Source organism: Apium graveolens, chromosome 7, assembly GCF_009905375.1.
Source record: "Apium graveolens cultivar Ventura chromosome 7, ASM990537v1, whole genome shotgun sequence".
Lineage (NCBI taxonomy): Eukaryota > Viridiplantae > Streptophyta > Magnoliopsida > Apiales > Apiaceae > Apium > Apium graveolens.
This window is the reverse complement of record NC_133653.1, coordinates 186,171,427-186,191,587: the sequence shown is the minus strand read 5'-3', so window position 1 is coordinate 186,191,587 and position 20,161 is coordinate 186,171,427. Positions and strand designations below refer to the sequence as shown.

At 34.7% G+C, this 20,161-nt stretch overlaps 1 protein-coding gene across 1 annotated transcript; it reads right to left on the bottom strand.

Annotated features, from left to right (window-relative positions):
- Positions 1-12,960: 12,960 nt before the first annotated feature.
- Positions 12,961-14,843, bottom strand: LOC141673073 (transcription factor MYB20-like). Its single transcript, XM_074479808.1, has 3 exons — positions 14,523-14,843; positions 14,069-14,198; positions 12,961-13,697 (listed from the first exon to the last, which is right to left on the bottom strand). Exons 1-3 carry the CDS (start codon positions 14,653-14,655, stop codon positions 13,064-13,066), a joined length of 897 nt encoding a protein of 298 aa, XP_074335909.1. The 5' UTR covers positions 14,656-14,843; the 3' UTR covers positions 12,961-13,063.
- Positions 14,844-20,161: the final 5,318 nt, after the last annotated feature.

Genomic DNA, 20,161 nt, shown 5'->3' with positions numbered 1-20,161 from the left:
GAATTGGTTTCGGTTCCTTTAGACCCCGAGAATCCCGAAAGGATGACTTTCATTGGAGCCACATTGGAAGAGCCCCTTAGAGGGAAGTTGGTAAAATTTTTGCAAGAAAATAGTGATGTGTTTGCTTGGTCAGCAGCTGATATTCCAGGCATAGACTCGGGGCTGATTACTCATAAGTTGAACGTGGATCCAAGCCGGAAGACAGTGAAATAAAAGAAAAGAATTTTTGCCCCGGAAAGACAAGAGGCTATAAAACAGGAAGTAGAAAAGCTCTTAGAGGCTGGTTTCATTGAGGAGATTCAATTTCCGGAGTGGTTAGCCAAACCTGTAATGGTGAATAAGGCTAATGGAAAGTAGAGGATGTGTATAAACTTCACTGATCTAAATGATGCATGCCCCAAAGACTGTTTTCCGCTACCTAGAATTGATACTTTGATTGATGCCACTGCTGGACATGAGATGCTGAGTTTCATGGATAGATTTAGCGGATACAATCAGATCAAAATGCATAAGGATGACATTCCAAAGGTATCATTTATCACTGACTTTGGTGTTTATTGTTATCTTGTTATGGCGTTTGGTCTCAAGAATGCAAGAGCCACCTATCAAAGGTTGGTGAATAAAATTTTTAAGGATCTTATTGGAAAGACTATGGAAGTCTATGTTGATGACATGCTAGTCAAGAGTCTAGTAAAGACTGATCATATAACCCATTTGAGGGAAGCTTTTGAGGTCCTAAGGTACCACAAGATGATGTTGAATCCTACGAAGTGTGCTTTCGGAGTAGGATCTGGAAAATTCTTGGGATTGATGGTCTCAAAGAGGGGAATTGAGGCTAACCCCGATAAAATAAAGGCAATCCTGGATATGGAACCACCAAAAACTGTCAAGGATGTTCAGAAGCTCACAGGAAGGGTTGCGGCGCTAGGACGATTCATCTCCAAGTCAGGAGACAAGTGCTTGACATTCTTCAAATCACTAAAGAACATCAAAGACTTTGTATGGAGTGAGGAAAACCAGAAGGCATTTGAAGAATTAAAGAAGTATATGGCCCAAACCCCGTTGTTGGCTAAGCCAGTTCTGAGTAAAGTTTTATTTTTGTACTTGGCTGTTTCAGAGAGCGCCTTGAGCGCGGTGTTGGTTAAGGAGGAATTGAAAGTCCAGAAACCCGTTTACTATGTCAGCAAAATTTTGCATGGTGCTGAGTTGAATTATTCAGCTATTGAGAAATTCGCTTTAGCCTTGGTAATGGCTTCGAGAAAACTGCGTCCTTATTTTCAGGCTCACCAGATTGAGGTGCTAACAAATCAGCCCCTGAGAAATATCATTCACAGTCCCAAGGCAAGTGGGAGATTGATTAAGTGGGCAATAAAGCTGGGAGAGTTCAATCTCAAGTATAAGCCACGTACGGCAATAAAAGCCCAGGCACTAGCTGACTTCGTGGTGGAATGTACCATACCCAACCAAGAAGCCGGGGGGCAGGAAGATGCCGTACCTCAAGACAAGAAAGTCGATGATGGGGGCAAAAAGAAGGATGATAAAGAATATTGGGTTCTCTATTTTGATGGGGCATCAAAAACAAACTCCAGTGGAGCAGGATTGGTTTTGCAAAGCCCTGATGGGTTCTTAATTGAGTATGCTATGAAGCTAGACTTTCCAACCATAAACAATGAGGCAGAGTATGAAGCCCTGATAGCTGGCCTTGGTCTAGCTGGGACACTTAGAGTCAAAAACTTAAAGGTCCGTGGAGACTCGAAGCTGATCATATCCCAGGTAAAGGGAGAATTTGAGGCAAGGGATGATACAATGGCTAAGTATGTCCGCCTAGTAAGGGCTGTGATGACCCAATTTAATGAATGCCATGTTGAACACATTCCAAGGGAAGAAAATGTTAAGGCAGATGCGCTATCAAAGTTCGCTTCGTCTGAAATTGAAGAAAGTTCAGGAAGTGTGTACTTCCGTGTTTTGAAGACACGAAGCATAGATGTTAAGCTAGTGGCTCCCATAGGCTTGGGGACGTCATGGATTGATCCCATCAAGGCTCACATTCAGACCGTTTGGTTGCCAAGCGATGCAACTGAAGCACGGAAGTTAACTGTTCGGGCACTAAGGTACTCTTTGATAGATAGGATTCTTTACAAAAGATCTTTCGTGGTTCCCTACTTGAGGTGTCTCAGGCCCGATGAGGCACGCTTGGCTCTTGAAGAAGTGCATGAAGGTATTTGTGGACAACACTTGGGGGGCAGGGCCTTGGCTCATAAGATAACTCGTTTAGGTTTTTATTGGCCAGAAATGATGGTTGATGCTAAAGAATACGTGAAGAAATGTGACCGCTGTCAGAAGCATGCACCTGTTGTTAGACAACCCCCCGAGATGCTGACCTCTATCAACTCGCCCATTCCTTTTGCTATGTGGGAAATGGATATTTTGGGGCCTTTTCCCATGGTCACAGCACAAAGGAAATTTCTGATTGTAGCCATTGATTATTTCACCAAGTGGATCGAAGCCAAACCCTTGGCCAAGATCACAACTAAGCAGGTTGCACAATTCCTGTGGGAAAAAATTATGTGCCGATATGGAATTCCCCGTATCCTCGTCACTGACAATGGAACACAATTCAACAATGAGGAATTCAAGAAGTATTGTGAAGAAAATGAAATTGAGTTACGATTCACCTCTGTGGCTCACCCGCAAGCCAATGGGCAAGCAGAGGTAGCAAATCGGATAATCCTGGATGGACTAAAGAAGAGGATCGAGAAGTCAAGAAATAATTGGGTGGATGAAATACTTCCAATATTATGGGCCTACAGGACTACCTGTAGAGTCACGACAGGAGCAACTCCCTTCATGTTGGCATATGGGGCAGAAGCAGTAGTTCCAGTAGAGATATCACATTCCTCTCCAAGGATTCAGGCTTTCGATGAGGAAGAAAATGAGGAAGGGTAGAGGTTAGCCCTGGATTTAATCGATGAAGTGCGAGATAAAGCACATGCAAAGATAGTAGAATATCAGAAAAAAGCTTCATTCTACCATAACCTAAGGGTTAAAGAGAGGTTTTTTAAACAAGGTGATCTAGTCTTGAGAAAAATAGAGGCTTTTGGTGTCGGACAGAAAGGAAAGCTTGCCCCGAATTGGGAAAGGCCGTACAGAGTCAAGAGCGTTCAGGGTAGAGGAACCTACAAGCTGGAAACTATGGATGGTTTTGAAGTCCCGAGGACCTGGCACGCACAAAACTTGAAGGTTTACTACGTATAAGATAGGCGAAGTACGATTCTCACTTGTCATTGTGACAAGTAGGTTTAAAAGCACCTCGAAGCTTTGCTTGCGTAGGATTTTATATTCCAATAGAATTTATATTGTCTAGTTATTGTTGATTAGGGTCGAACCCATGCTGTGTAAGGTTTTGGAAAACCAGACTTCATATTAAAGAGTTTGAAATTATTTCAATCTAAGGATGTTTAAAGTTCAAATGTGTATTTAAGATTGTAAAGTTAAAATAGAAAGAGGCAAGAAAAGCAACATATGAAATATAACCCCGGAGGGTAACAAGTTCTGATATGAATGAAGTTCAAAAAGAAGATATACAAAAAAAAAACTTAGGCCTTGGAAGGCTGAGAGTCCTCGGAACCACTATCCGAAGTCTCCTCGGATGTCTCAGTCGTTCCTTCGGACGTCTCGGTCGTCCCCTCTGAAGTCCCTGTAGAGGTTCCCTCTGCGGGAGATGCTGGCTGTTGAGGCGCTGCTCTTAGAGGCTCTTCCACCCTGGCCTTCTTAGTGACAGGCTCAAGCTCCTCTTCGGAAGAATCTTCCTCCTCTCCATCCTTGATCATATCAGCAAGCTTCTCAGTAACACCTCCAAGCTCTGGAACTCGCACATGGCAAGGAAAGGAGGACTGCTCGAGGACCTCTGGAAAATCATCCTGGATGGCCTCCACAGCAGCGTCTCAGCCCTCTTTGTAGCTAACTGGGTGAAGAAGGGCATCATGCTCCACCATCAAGTCTTTGAATTCCTGGGTGTCCATCCAGCCATCAAAAGCTTTGTCCTTCTGCGCCTTCAGAATGACATTTTCTGCCCGGGCCGTTTCCAAGTCAGAAGTGGAAGAGGCCAGTTGAGCTTCAAGGGCCTCTATTTTTTGGTTGGCCTCCTCCAATTTTTTGTTGGCATCTTCCAGGCCAACCTTCCAAACCTTAGCTTGGTGAATTGCCCCTTGGAAATGGGCGTTAGCCTGCAAGAGAAATAGCAGAAGTTTAGAAAAGAAACATGAAAAGGCAAGTATGAAGGGCATAGGTAAAGGACGTACCGTCGCCAGAGCTTGGGCTCCAAAAAGCTCATTCCCCTCTAAGTCCTGTTGAAGGACAAAGTCTTGATAGTCCACCGGGGAGATGGAATGCTTAGACCATTCCTTGGACAGCTCTGTGCTGCCCACGATTGAGTCTTTGCCCCGGATCCCCCAGGCAGGTTGAAAATAGGCCCCTGGCCTCTGCTTGGTGCGCAAAACTTGGCTGGGGCCTTCCTCGCTTGGCTCCATTGCCTGAAGGAGGAACTCAGGGAAGCGATCACCAAGTCGAGGGTCTTTAAAGACCTTCCCAGCCCTCTTCATCCTGGTTGTCTCCAGGTCCTTAGGCTTAGTAGCCTCCTCAATCTTCTCAGCCACTGCAACAAACTAAGTCAGTTGAAGATCAATGGAATAAAAAATGAAGGAAATAAAGGAGGTAAGAAAGGGAACTTACTTTTCTTATGAACGGGCGAGAGGCCGCGTTCTACCAGGACGGTCTCCCGGATAAGATCCCAAGAATGGGAAGTACCGTTGTCTTGTGTAAGGAGGTTGAAAGCTCTAGCCTCCTCCTCAGACAAAGTTATATCATTTGGGCTCCCGTCCACGGCCAGCCCAAAGGATGATCGAAACAGGGAGCCCCAATCTCCACCTTCCCAAACAATGAACAAGAAATCTTTCTTCCACCCCAAGTTGTTATCAGGGATGGACTTCCCATTCATGATATGGGGGATAGTGGGGCGCTGATTTATAGAAACCCAACCCGGACTTTTGTCAGGGCTATTCTTGAACTGAAAAATCTTTCTGAAGACAGCAACAGATGTGGAGACATTGTGCTTGGCGCATTGCGACAGATAGCACAGAATCAGCCTCCAAGAATTAGGGGGAAGTTGGCAAGGGCTGATGCCCACATCAGCCAGTAGCAAAGGAATGAATGGATGAACAGGGAGTCTGATACCTGCCCTTAGAGTATCCCTATAGACGCATAGCGCGTCCTTCTTCCACTGACAGGCCCTGCCGGCCGGACCTGCAAGAACCAGCCTAAAAGGTTCCTTGATTCTGAAGCAGCTGCTCAACTTTTCCAGCTCCTTGGGGTCTCGCAAGGCACTGATATGATCGTGCGCGTCCAGATGCGCATCAGTCGGGTACTCGTCCCCTCGAGTGTTTATCATATCGTTTAAAGAAGTATACCTCGATCGGATAGGGAACTCGTTGGACTTTCTAGCCACGTTCATCTAGGCCAAGTGAGTCATTTTTTTGTCAGCCATCTAAAAAAAAAAAAAAAAGGGCACGTAAACAGGCTATCTTAAAACGGCACACAATGGAAAAATAGATACGAAAAGCAAAGGGAGGAATTTTACCTGAAGAAGCACTCCTGAAAAATGCTTTGAGCTCCGACTTGCTGTTATTGCTCTGAGAATCTTAGCAGGAGGAGAAAGAAGAAAACTTAGAAATGAGAAGGTGAGGAGTAGTAGCCTTTCCTCATTCCTTTATATAAGAGGAAAAGGAAGTTGAAGGGACGAAAGCCCATTAAGGACAAAGGCCCATAGGAAAAAGCCCAGAAAAAGGAATATTCCAGAATATTCCTAGGAATTCTAGAGCATTCTAAATAGGGTGTATTAAGCCCAAATCAATAAAAGAGGCCCAACAAGATTTGAAAAAGCCCAATAAAAGAGGCCCAACAAGATTTGGAAAAGCCCAATAATAGAGGCTCAGTAAAATTTAATAAGGCCCAATAAAAAAAGCCAGGCCCAAATCCAATTAGGATTTGAAAAATACAATACCCTAAATTAAAGCTAAGTGGAAGACCAGAAACCAGGTCGAAATCCAGGTCGTGAATCCTGCCCGAAATCTTTCGAGCAGACACCCGAAAATAACGGGTAAAAAAGACCAGAATCCAGGTCGAATTCCAGGTCGTGAATCCTGCCCGAAATCTTTCGAGCAGACACCCGAAAATAGCTGGAATAAAGGGACTGAATTGAGGTCGAAGCTTCGACCAGGAATGAGGTCGAATTAGCCAAGCATCTTTCAAAAATAAGGATTAAAAATCCAGGTCGAAGTTCGACTAGGATCCTGGTCCAATTCCAGGTCGTGGATCCTAGTCGAAATCCTTCGACCAGGAAGCAAGAAAACCAGAGAATTTTCGAACAGGATTCAGGTCGAAATGTCGACTAGAATCCTAGTCGAAATCCTAGTCAATAATCTCATGACAAGAAGCTAAAAAAAAAAAGTGGGGGAAATTTCGACCTAGATCCAGGTCGAAATTTCGGCTAGGATCCTGGTCGAATTCCAGGTCCTAGATCCAGGTTTAAAGTTCGACTAGGATCCTGGTCGAATTCCAGGTCGTGGATCCTAGTCGAATTCCTTCGACCAGGATGGCAAGGCTGACCCCTGTTTCGACTAGGATCCAGGTCGAAATTTCGACTAGGATCCTGGTCGAAAAAGGGTTGGAAATCTGAAAAATCCAAAAATTAGGGAAAAATCCCAGAAAATTAGGGGAAAATCCAGAAATTAAGGAAAAATCCCAGAAAATTAGGGGAAAATCCAGAAATTAAGGGAAAAATCCAGAAAATTATGGAAAAATCCCGGAAATTAGGGAAAAATCCCGGAAATAAGGGAAAATTCCTGGAAATTAAGATAATTCCTGAATAAAAGGAAAATTCATTGTAAATGTGTAGGTCGCTCCACACTTTACGCAAAAACGAAACCCTGTAGGGAATAAACAGACTTAACTTCTGCGAAACCTAATCAATGTTTCCCAAAAGTTGGGGGGCTAATGATAGGGATAAATAAATTATGATAGTATAATTAAATACTGCAAGGTGTGGGCTGCCAGGCCCAATAAAAAGATATATGATACTCAGACCAGAAAGGTTAAGCCCTGATGGACCAGATCAGGCCTGATGAAATAAAGAAGGCCCAAAAGCCCTGATTATTAATTAATTTCGTAATTAATTAATAAGGGAAAAATCAGCTATTGAGAAAGAGTCCCGATAAGGATATAAATCCTTATAGATTAGCCTCAAGGGGACCTAAAAGGATAAGGAATCAGTTTCCTACTATCTAGGACTCCAAAGTCCATTCTAATTATGAGACTTGCCCACCAAGTCTCCTATACCAAGTCCAATTCAAGGACTCCCAACATCTATATAAGGGGCCTCACCCCACAAATCAGAACTACGTTTTTTGGCTTGATTCTCTAATTCACAGAGATACGTAGGCATCTCGTAAAGGCAGAATTAAGCTACGAAACACGAGAGCAACCATTAAAGGCCTTGAGCTCCCGAATCTTGGTAATAAATACAGCAAATAATAACCTTAGTTTTTTATCCATAACATTATAAAATAAAAGTTAGAAGAGGAGAGAGGTGAGCTAAAAATAAGGAATGGGAAAAAGATTTTAGTGGATCTTGGTGATTTAAGGAATCATCTCAACTAATTTTTTCTCCATATTCCTTATATTTGACTTTAAAATTCCAAATAAATAAATTGTTGGAGTTGCTCTTACATGAATCAAATACACTATATGTATAATCAAAATTCTATGCACAAAGTTTACAGCTCAATAGTATTGATTCAATATACTTGCGGTGCTTGTGTTTTCACAACTTTGATTCAATTTATAAGAAGAGCAATGGCTCTTGTCAAAAAAAAGAAAAGAAAATGAGCAATGGCTCCACGCCTCCCCTAAACAAAAAGCAGAACACAAATACGAACAAGAGCACAGGGCGACTGAGTACAGCTAAGAAGGATCAAGAGATGAAGACATTGATAAAACGGCTGCATTTTTTGTTTTTCTTTTTTCGTTTTGACAGAGAAATTACGGAAGAGGGTACGGGTTAGGGGTGAGCGCGGTGCGGCCTGTGCGGTTTTTTCCTCAAACCGCAAACCATTGGTTTGCGGTTTGATCAAATTCTCAAACTGCACCCGCACCGCGTACCCTAAAAAATCGCATAAACCACACCACAGAAATGCGGTGCGGTGTGGTGCGGTTCACTGCGGTTTACATTTTACAAGTTCGAAAAAATTAAATAAAATACAAAACTTAAACTTAAATTTAATCAAATTTCCGAATAATATAACATAAATTCGCCAATATTCTTCAATAATACAAATTAGAAGTTACATACTGGAAAGTTTAACTTATTTAGGAATTCAATTACAAAACAAAAATAACTTATAAATTATAAGTTATAATTATTCTAATAAAAAATCCAAGTTATGATTTTTACAACTGGTTAAAAACTAAGTAGTGCACAACAGTGGTTAATTGCAAATCTATATGTTTTATATTTTTGGTAGCTAATGCAACAGAGTAGTCATTTTCCCAAGCTACCGATCTCCTGTACGAGAGCAAGTAATCAAAGGTAGAAAAATACCTTAAGTCTATCATAACTCTTAAGTTTTATTAAATGAGTTCACTATTTATAATATATTAAATATTGCGGTGCGGTGCGGTTTGAAACACATTTCAGAAATTTAAAATCACAACCCGCACCGAACCGTGCGATTTATTAAAAATTCAAACCACAACACGAAAATTAAAAACCGCATTTTACGGTGCGGATTGGTGCGGTGCGGGCGGTTTTTACGGTTTGTGCGATTTTCTGCTCACCCTAGTACAAGCAGTACACAAACCCGTGAGATCTTTGACTTGACCAAACCGAGTGAAGCCAATTTCAATAGAGTCAACGTGATATATTTGTCCACGGTGAAACCACTACAAACAAAGAGAACATGAATACTAAAAAAATGGAAGAAAGAAAAAAGTTTTAACGGTTGAATTGCCAACTTTAACCTATTTTTAAAAATTTTGCCAATTTTATACGTAACCACTGTGTACCATATATATAAGATACTCAACTATTTAATTCAATTTAATTCAATATTCATGTACATTTCTAACAACTTTGGGTGAAGTATCTTATTTTATTTAAATTTGGATGCTCAACTAAACTTTTAGTAAAGTGGTGTATCTAAATGACCATGTCACTTCTATGTTTATTAATTTTATATTTTCACTCTCTTTGCTAATTTTATTTCTTGATGAAACAAAACTTTTGTTCATTTATTTATGTAACTATAAATCATTATAAAGTTAAAAACATAACCAAAATTAGAGGTTATACGTGTGTATATATACTATATAATGATGATCTTAAACAATTTTCTTTTATTTACTACTTTTTCTTCTCTAGAATTAGCAACAAATTCAAAATTTTCCAAATGTATAGTTGAAAAATGTAACATGTATGCACGGAAATTTGTAGAGTTGAAAAAGTATATATAGGTGATTGCACCATTAATTAATACTACCAAATTACAGTTGAAGATCAATTTTGTATGTTGATCAAACGCAAGGAATGTTGGACTTATAATGTTCAGCACACAGATAATTCTTTATTCATACTAATGGATGTACGGTGTTTGTGTGAGGAATGGCATGTAGTAAGTGTGTAAATGTTATGTTTATTCAAATATAAACAATAGAACTTGTTTTCAGATAACAGTTGTTAGATAATTAATTAAGTATAGGTACGTAGAATAAGCATGGAATTGACTTTAGTTTTTTTGACTTTAGACTAGCATATATGCATACGACTACGGGGGAAACAACTGTTTATACGTACAGTAAAATTTATGTACTTGAATCGAAAAAAATATTATTATATAAAAATTATTTTATAATATAGTCTGATATATAAATTTTGAATTTTAAAAATTAATTAAAAAATATTTATTATATATTTCAAATACATAAATTTAAAAGATCCTAACTTTTTAAAAATATATTCTGTAACATAATATTAAATGCATGAATATATTAATTACAGTTATCATGAACGCGCAAGCTAAGTAATGTAAGAATATTATATATCACTATATATATACATATTATATACATATATATATGTGTATATATATAAATATATATAGACATCGTTGGATGGGATACAGTTTCCGCAATGTTTCATTGCGGTAGTACTCACCTGCCGTAATGAAACATTGTGGGAGCTTGCAATGAAACATTGCGGATGGTGTATCCAACCAAGTTGGTTGACGATAATTTCCCAAATATATATATATATATATATATATATATATATAATTTATGCATTTTTATTTTTATATGGAGAAAAATTGATAAAGTATGAATTTGAAAAAAAGTGTAAAATATTACTCCCTCTGTCCCTCCCATTTGTTTACACTTTCCTTTTTGGGATGTCCCTTCCAATTGTTTACATTTCAAAATTTTCCAAAAATAGTAAAGTTTTTATAATTTTTAAATTAACTACATCCACTACTTTCCTCCACTATACCCACTTTATACATATAATATTAATCGGTCCCACTACTTTACTCACTTTTTCAACTTTTCTCAACTACTTTATCATTTTTCTTAAACTCCGCGCCCCACCCAAATGTAAACATTTGGGAGGGACGGAGGGAGTATAATATAGTGGTTATTCTTATTTATAATTAGCTCAAATTAAAATCGTAATATTTTATTATAATAGAAAGGTTATTATTATTATTATTATTATTATATGCAATATTAATATATAAAGGTTTACTGTATATACAAACTACAAAGACCGGTAATATAATTTAATATAATCGTGTAAACATAAAATAAAATTCAATCCACATAACATTCGTAGTAGAGAATACAAGTTATACTCATATTAAAACAAAATGTCTAAGGGTTGAACTGAAGTGAGTCCTTGCAAAATGGGTCTAAGGGAATCTGACAAAATGGGTCTGGATCCGAAAAACCGAACCGAGATCAAATCCGAGATGAGAATTATATAATTCGATAATTATCTGAAAACCGATTTAAACCGATCTAAAAAATACCCAAACCGAAAATTTAACCGAAAATGATCTGAAATACAAGATCCGATTATAACTTGATACCGATTAAAATCGAATAATATATATTACTCGAACCGAATATGACCCTAAATAAGCAAAATTTATACTTTAAACAATTTTATGTTTATGATAACATACTTATTTAATCATATTCTTTTGTAAAAGTACATTATATTATATTAAAAATACTAAATTAAATAAAAATGATATTTTTAAATTTCAAAATTTGAAAAAATAAATAATTTATGATACGAAAATATCTGAACCGAATTTAATCCGAACAAAATTTTGTATGATCTTAAACTGAATTTTATTCGGTTTTAATCCGAATTAGACCCGAACCGAATCACATCCGACCTGATCCGAATGATTTTCAAATATATCATAATCGGAAAGTAAATCCTATCCGAAATTGATCCAATCTAAAACTGAACCGGTTATCCGAATTGTCAAGTCCAGTCCGATCCCACATACCACTAAAATTCATCGAAAGTTTAGAACAAAATTCTGAAAAAATGTCAAAAAAATTGATTCCTTCCCCCCGAATTATATTTTTAGTACCCCGTGTGCAAGGCCATAGTACATTCATATACGTTCTATGGTGGCAAGATTTCAATTAATTATTTATAACTACGTGTTCAAGAATTTAGGCTTTGTTTGAGAGTGCCGTTAAAAACTGATGTGCTGTGAGAAAAAATGCTGGTGGAAAAAGTACTGTCAGGAAAATTAGATGACTTTTTGGTAATTTTTTTAATTTATACATATTTCGAGATATTATATATAAAAATAATATGTTTGAGAAGGTTTGATGAAAAAACTGATAGCTAGTTCCTGTAAAAACTGTTTTCAGTTTTTTCCAAAAGCATGAGGGAAATGTTTTTGCTAACAGCAGTTTTTAGACAAAAAACACAGTTCCAGACAACATAACAGATTTTAGAATTTACCAAATACCTTTCTGACAGTTTTTCAGCAAAAAACTGTTATAACCGTATGCAACAGCAATACGAAAAGGAGCTTTAACCTTTACGTGTTTACAGCCATGTACCCAAAGAAGAAATACCCGGTCATTTACATGTATCTGTCAAATTAGTGATGTGTACTATGACAACTGAAAGTATTTAAATGAAGAGTATAATGTATAAATAATATAATACCCCAATAAAATGAAATATGACCATTTGCTCTCGGTTTCACAAAGTGAAATTACTATATAGTGAATGATTGCGCGCGACCTTGCAGGTATTTTACAAGATGTCACGTCAGTATCGTGCTACCAAATTTCAGTGATCATAGCCAATGTAGGATTGCACTCGGTTAGCGGTGAAAAAAATAACATAAAATACGTATTGTTTTGGTTTGCGTAATCCGATAAAAAATTATTTGCGTTTTATATCTAAGTTATTTGCGTGCGTTCCATTAAAAGACATTTCCATTAAAGAAGATATAAGATATGACAATATGAGGTATGTTAATTACAGTGAAACCTTGTACATGAAATACAAACTACAACTCCATTAACGAGTAGTATCTCCGTCCTCTCATTTCTTTAAAGTTTTTTAACATGCACGTATTTTAAGACAATTATAAAGTATAATTTCGTAATTTATTTTTAAATTTTTTTTTTAAAATTTGAACATTATATTTTAATTTAGAAGAAAAAAAATTAAAAAAAAAAATTATGCAACTACATTTAACAAGAGGATTAAAATGCGTGCCGAGCCCCATCCCCCAATGTAAAGAATTGAGGGGTCCAATATAAAAAATTGAGGCGGACGGAGAAAATAGTAATTAGCAAAATTAATTAAGAGTCTAAGTAAAACTTTCTCCACCTCATTTATTCATTGTCTAAAATCTATAAACATACAAAATTACACAAAAAAAAACAAGAAGAAACAAATAAATTAAAAGTCCCCTCACATGAGCTCAAACTTCCAAGATTCTTCATCCATTACCATTCTTGAGTACTGGTTAAAATCATGATGAGCAGGAGGAGGAAGAGAGGGAGGATTAACAGTCAAAACATCATTGTTTCTGTTACTGTCAATATCATTATTTAGCAAATCCAAGTAGTTAAAGTCATCATTCATATCCCAAAATCCCATGTTGTTTGTTGTGCAAGCATCACCATTAAGCCAGTCAAAAGTTGGTAAAAAATCCAAGTCATCCAGTAAGTTGTTAAAATTTGGGTTCGATGAAGTAGAGGTTGAAGAAGAAGAACAAGGCACCGAAGACTCAGAAACAAGAATCTCATGAGGCTCCATTAATGGCACTTCATCTGTGCAGAAACCATTATTTATGATTTCCATAGATGGAGCTTCTGATATGCTTTGTTTCTCATCTTCTTGAATAGTTACTGTTTCCATAACAGGGGAGTTTTGATTTTCTTGTTCTTGGGTTGGTTCTGGTGGTGGAGGAAGGGGTGGTAGTGGCTTGTGAGTGAGAGGATCAATTCCCATCTTCCTTAATTTTTTCTTGATGTGTGTATTCCAATGATTTTTAATCTCATTATCAGTTCTTCCAGGGAGATTAGAGGCAATCTTGGACCATCTGCAAAATTCATTTGTTTGAAGAATAATTAGTTAGTGAAGAATGTGATGGCCACTAAAGTTGTCCATGCTAAAAAAGTGATATGGCTGCACTGCATGCTTAAAAAGATTCGTGTACAGAAAAAAAATTGTTTCATTTTTTTATGAAAACATTATGGTATTTAGAAATTGAACAGAAAGAGCTAATGATAAAAATAGTGAAAAAGGACAGTATGGGAGCTCAAATTCAGTGCCACTTCATTTGCATTGTCCGCCACTTTTTGACCACAAAACAGTTTTTTTATCCCGACTGGTAAAATATTTACTATATGTCTTCTGTATATTTTAAATCAGTGATCTGATCTGATGTAGTCAAGCCAGTAGGAAATTTACCTATTGCCAAGTTGAGAATGGAGGTCAATAACCAAGTTCTCTTCATATTCTGATAATAAACCCCTTTTTAAATCCGGTCTAAGATAATTTGTCCATCTCAATCTGCAGCTCTTACCACATCTTAGTAATCCTGTAATGCCCAAAAACAACCAATTAGAATCAATAAAATCTTGCGAAGTGTTAAAAATTGCAAAATAGACCATTCACGGTATTTGTTTACATTATTTGACTTCAACCAAATTAAAACACAAAAAATAGTGTATGATTAATTAATATTCATCGGAGGCAATCAATATGCATAAACAAGTGCCCATATACCACTAACAAACGCGATAAGTATGTCGTAACAGTCATGTTCTAGTACCTGAATTCATATAAGAAATACAAAAAACTTATATTTGATGATGAGAGGATATAAAATATGTCCAAGTTAAAGTGAAGATTAAAGATAAACCTGCAAGTTTAGGAACAGCTCTCCAACAGCATTGGCCATTAGTGAGAATAAAGTTGATGAGCTTCTTATCTTCATCAGAAGTCCAAGGACCCTTCTTCAATCCAACTTTGTCACAGCAAGGTTGCCTCCCCATTATCACCCTCTAAATATACACACTTTATCTCAGTAATCTTTAAATTTATATACTTGATGATCCTAGCTGGTTAAATGAAGTTAACTTAGCTTCTATAAATTTATGTATGGATAGAGATTGATATGTGATATGTGAGAGAGAAGGAGAGGTGGAGAGAGATGAGTCTTGACTAATGCTACCTACAAATCAGCACTTCACATATTTATACACTTCAAATATCAACTCATCTCCTGTAGAGGACACCACATCGCTTACTTCATCCACATTGTACTCTTTTTTATTTTATTTTTTTAAAAAAAAAAACCTTTATATATGTTTTTTTCTTTAACAGATATCATCCACTCGTGTGATTCAACCATTCAACGCGTTCTAAGACTTTTAAGGGTTTATATCGATGTTCGATGGCATGTCTTATTCTTACTACAAGATTGTTACACTTCATTATTTCAATTACTCCCCTATTTAAGTGACATTTTGAGCTAAACTATAGCTACTAGTATTATGTTATAATTTACTAGAGAAAAAGATATGGAAAAGGTATTGTAAATTGTAATAAAATAATAAGAAAATTGCCAGAATTTTTTTTTTTTGCTAACTGGGATTAATTTAACTTTTTACTAATATTACTTAACCATCATAGTTTATTACAGTATAAAAAAGTATCCTCTATGTACATAGTTATTAGAGTTACCGTATTCGACTTATATGAGTAAATTCAGTGTTTGTTTCCATTGCACAAAGTCAATTAGTATAAGTATCTAGATATTGACTTATTTCATCTCTATTAATTATCCTTCAAATCTGATTTAGAGTTCTCTCCCCAAATATGTTAGAGAATTTTAAAGCCAAACTTTGTTTGTTGTTAGTTGTTTCATTTAACCAGAAAAGACTGCTGTTTCTGGGTGATGTTGTCAGTTGATGGTATGAAACCCTTTTTTCTTGTCATCATAAAATCTGGATTGAATTCTCATACGCCCTAAAATTTATGAAAGTATGTATCCTATTTAATTTATAAGATGTATTCTAGAAAATACTTTAGTTGTTGCCTATTTTCTTCTTAAATTCATTTTATTACTTATCAAAAATTTGAAGATACACAAAACCACATTTCTCAGATACATTATCATACTATAATATCCTCCTCTGATGCTGTGAAAACAACTAAAAACATGTTTAAGTATGAAGTCTGTTCTTTACTTGTACAATAAGCATGAAAATGCATGTTAATTAGACCCTTACGATTTTTCATTACTACTATAGGCAATTTTATATGTTTTGTGCGGTAAATGGTATTAATCTAATTATTATTTGTGCCTCGATCAGTCAAAATTAATAATTTTTCATTATAAGGAATACCCAATTCCGTTTTGTATACAATAACTTTTTACAAATAACTATTTTAGATCATTCAAATACTGGTCATTTAGATCATGTAAAACATGGTTATAGAATATGTATAAGTGACGAAATAATTACAAATTTTGCTAGTAATTGCATACTATTAAATTGGATGTTGCTAAACCTTTTTCTATTGAACTTTTGGTGTTGAAATGTATTCCTAAAAGAAATATAAACTATTCTTGAAATTGTTTCTTGAATGCGGATGTCACTCTTACGTATACATGAGGAAGTTTGTAGAATAAAATTGGAGCTGGCCTTTATCAAAAAGTGTGTTGAACATGCTTTTAAGGACCTTTATAGATCATACGCCCGGTATCTCCACCGCCACAGGTATATGTGCCTTTTAGTCTTATCATAATTTAAATTATTTATTTAATAGATTATAATTCCTTTAAAACACATTATTCTTTCGACACATTTATGTAGTAATAGTTTCGTGATTTTAGAGGACCTTTCCATTTTAAACTAAAAATTTAAGTTTTTATAAATTAAAATCACATAAAAAATCTACAATGGTAAAAATAATTATGAACTATTCCCTTCATCCCACTAGATTATTAATATTTGAAATTGAGTGATAAACACAAAATATAAAATAATTTAATTTAACCTAAGAACATATCTTCTTTCTCATTGAATATGCAAAATCTCTAATTAAATTATTATAATTTAATTTGACCAACATTTGCTAATAATATATAATCATTCAATCTCTCTTCTGACATAATTATACTACCTCCGGCCCACCCGGTTCTCTATGTTTACTATTTACATGTATTTCGAAACTTCTATAAAATATACTTTTATAATATTTTTTAATTTTTTTTTAATAAAAGTTTAAACATAAAATTTTTATTCTGAAAAAAAAATTAAAAAAATATATTATGGAGTTATGTTTTAAAGAAGTATTGAAAAGCGTGCCGAAAAGTAACGTATAGAATTTAATGGGACAGAGCGAGTATGTAGTATAGGGTTTTAAATTAAAAAATATTTAAACCTCTTTAAAGTAATACCTTTGGTACTGAAAAAAATATTATTTTACCAAATTTATTATTTTATCGATATAATAATATTTTATTATTTTATTAATAAATTAATATTTTATTACTTTACCGAATAAATAAATGAACTAAATGGGGATATCTGTAATCTACAATATAAAAATGTGATAAATATTGAGCATCTCTTAAATTATCCCAGAAAGAATAATTCAGTTATGAAGGAAATATTGAATCGGTAACGACCACCGAAGGGACTGCCCAAAATCAATGGCATCCCAAACTTGTCATGAAAAGAAACATTTCAAGCAATCAACAATTTAACTGATTGTCCAATTACTTGTTACAACACGAACAAAATACCAGTACTTATTTATCCTCCAGATCAAGTCAAATATGATTTGTCTTTGGTGAAAAGAATAAACAAGCTACTCTAAATTCATATTTTAAAAATAAATAAATTTTGTAACTCAAATACCTTATTTTTTTTAATCATAATTACCCCGCAGCCGCTATTTTTTTGGTACGCACTGAGTAAACCCTACGGGCTCACGTAATAACCTGCAAATCACGTGAATGAAGATAAATCGCGTTTAAACGACATGTTCTGACTCAGTCCCATAAGATTCGAACCTGTGACTAAGAGTATAGTTATCCGCTCTTTAAATAACTGAACCAATCCTTGTGGGTTCAAATACCTTAATTATATATATCATTATGGAATAATTACTTTCTTGAGCCATTAATGACTTTCTAATTTTTTATTATTCTATAGTTTTAGCGAGAACATTATTTTACAACATTCATCCAAGTTGGGACCGGCAAAATTTATTACTTAAGCGAGTTTATTACTTTATCGAATATTATTTAATGGAGGATTAATTATACAAGTGTAAGAAAATCGAAGAGAATACTATGAACCTTTGGTGCGCTCTTGTTTAATTGTTCTGTATATTTATACAATTGAGGTATTATGTTATTTGATTTTTTGGTTATATTTAAGTAATTTTTAATATTATAAAATATTAGTCTCTAGCTAACAGGCTTTCTTTATTCTAGTTAATCAACCTAAAAATTAATTAAAATTGATGACTAAATTTATAAATCTTAATAATTTAATTAGATATTTTTAAAAATAATAATTAAAAATAATAATATATATTATATGTATGTATAATTTCTCATGAAAATGAATGTATATATTATAAATATTATAATAATTAGTACATATATTTAATTATTTAATTAAATACATGTGCTATTAGTGACAATTTATAATACATGTAATACACGTGGGTCTTTCTCCAATTAAATGTATAGTATGTTCGTACGTATATGTGATTATTCATTACAATTATTTAAACTTTGTTATAAGTTAATTTTCGCTTTTTAAAATTTTTTAATTTATAATAAAAAAATTTAATTAATTATTTTATGAAAATAAAATTTTTGAGATTATTTCAGGGGATTTTTTCAAAAATAAATTTTTGAAAAGTTATGTATGCAGGTTCGTTCGAAAATTTTTTCTTCTTTTTTATATATATCTCTAATTTATTTAATGTATAATCTTTGTATTGATTTTTTTTATATTGGCTCTAATTTCTTAAATAGTATTTTTGTAGTTAAATAATATTTCATTATAAATCATTATTATTGCAATAAAATGTAACATATTATTTATCTCAAATTATTCCCCGATTAATACAATAACTTTTTATTACTGCCATAAATAATTATGTTCGAACTCCGGTTTATACTACCATAATCTATACATATTTGAGTTAGGTTTACGATAAACTGTATAATATGAAGAAAATGGACCGTGCATTTATAGAATATTCAAATATAATAAATATTTTTAGACCTTGTTCTAAGGAGTATAGTTGGAATAAAATGTTTTTTGATATTTTTATTTATATACTTAAACAGCACCAATGTGGGCTACTGGCCTATTGGTGTACCTAGAAGAGTGTCTAGTTACTAGGCTGGACGATATGGGCCGTCTTAAAGAGCAATAAGGTTATGGGGTATGTTGTATTTACTTGGGCTATGGGGCATGCGCGATACAGTCAAAACCCAGCAAAAACAAGAGCTATTGAACCAGTGAGGCATTCAATTAGAATGTAGAATATATACATGCACCCCACAGAAAAACCATTCATTTAATTTTATAATTATGTATAGATGTATTCGTCAGTGAAGATAACAGGAGGCTCAAAGCTCTTGAGAGCAAGACTAGGTACAGCGACACTGATGATTATCAAGATAGAAATTATATGATGCAGGCCTTAGATTACATTTTAGCAATACTTTTAGACATTGCATGTATAACAGTGAGCAATGCTGTACAAAAAAGCCATTGCATATATAACAATGACAATGCCAATGCCAATGCCAATGAGTATGGACGGAATCAGAATCTCACTTAACTATTAGAAATACCTTTTACTTTTTAATATAGCAGGAGCTAAAAAATATTTACTGGCTTGATTTTCCAAGATCAGTCGGGACTTCAGTCTACCTCGCCTCCCTTAATTTCTGATGTGACTCAACTTAGACCTTTTTGTGTCGAATGTAATGTAGAATAAGTAAGGGTATCGTTAACGCCAAGGATCAAGGGTTTGCTTCTTGCTTTTATCTTAAATAAAAATTAATAATAGAATTTGATATGATTTGTTGTTTTTAACTAAACTAAATAAAATTCAATGAAAATTTGGTGTGTAAATAATTAGAAAGAGATGTTGGAAAGCATGTAAATTCACCACTAAACCCATGACATACAATTCTTGAACTCTATCCTCGATGTGCTAAATACTTACAGAAAACTTGCCATGACCACATAGAAACAAATTTTGCTATTCATATAACCCCATGACCATATAGAAAAGTTAATATGAATTACATACTTATACAATTAATTCCATGACCACATAGACAGATTAATTGACTTTTTAGAGACAACAATCACATAACAAACTTGGATGACCACATACCAATGTTAATTCAAGCATCTCTAAAAGTTTTGACGAACATATAAGCATAATCAAGCACATCTCAAGAATTCAAGTTTAATACTCATAAAATTGTCATAAAGTTTAGGGTTTCAA

Excerpts from the sequence above, each read along its gene's own strand:
- LOC141673073 (XM_074479808.1), bottom strand. The coding sequence starts at position 14,655 with ATGGGGAGGCAACCTTGCTGTGACAAAGTTGGATTGAAGAAGGGTCCT. Across the intron at positions 14,199-14,522 it reads AGCTGTTCCTAAACTTGCAG|GATTACTAAGATGTGGTAAG; the intron begins GTTTATCTTTAA and ends TGGGCATTACAG. Across the intron at positions 13,698-14,068 it reads CATTCTCAACTTGGCAATAG|ATGGTCCAAGATTGCCTCTA; the intron begins GTAAATTTCCTA and ends TGAATTTTGCAG.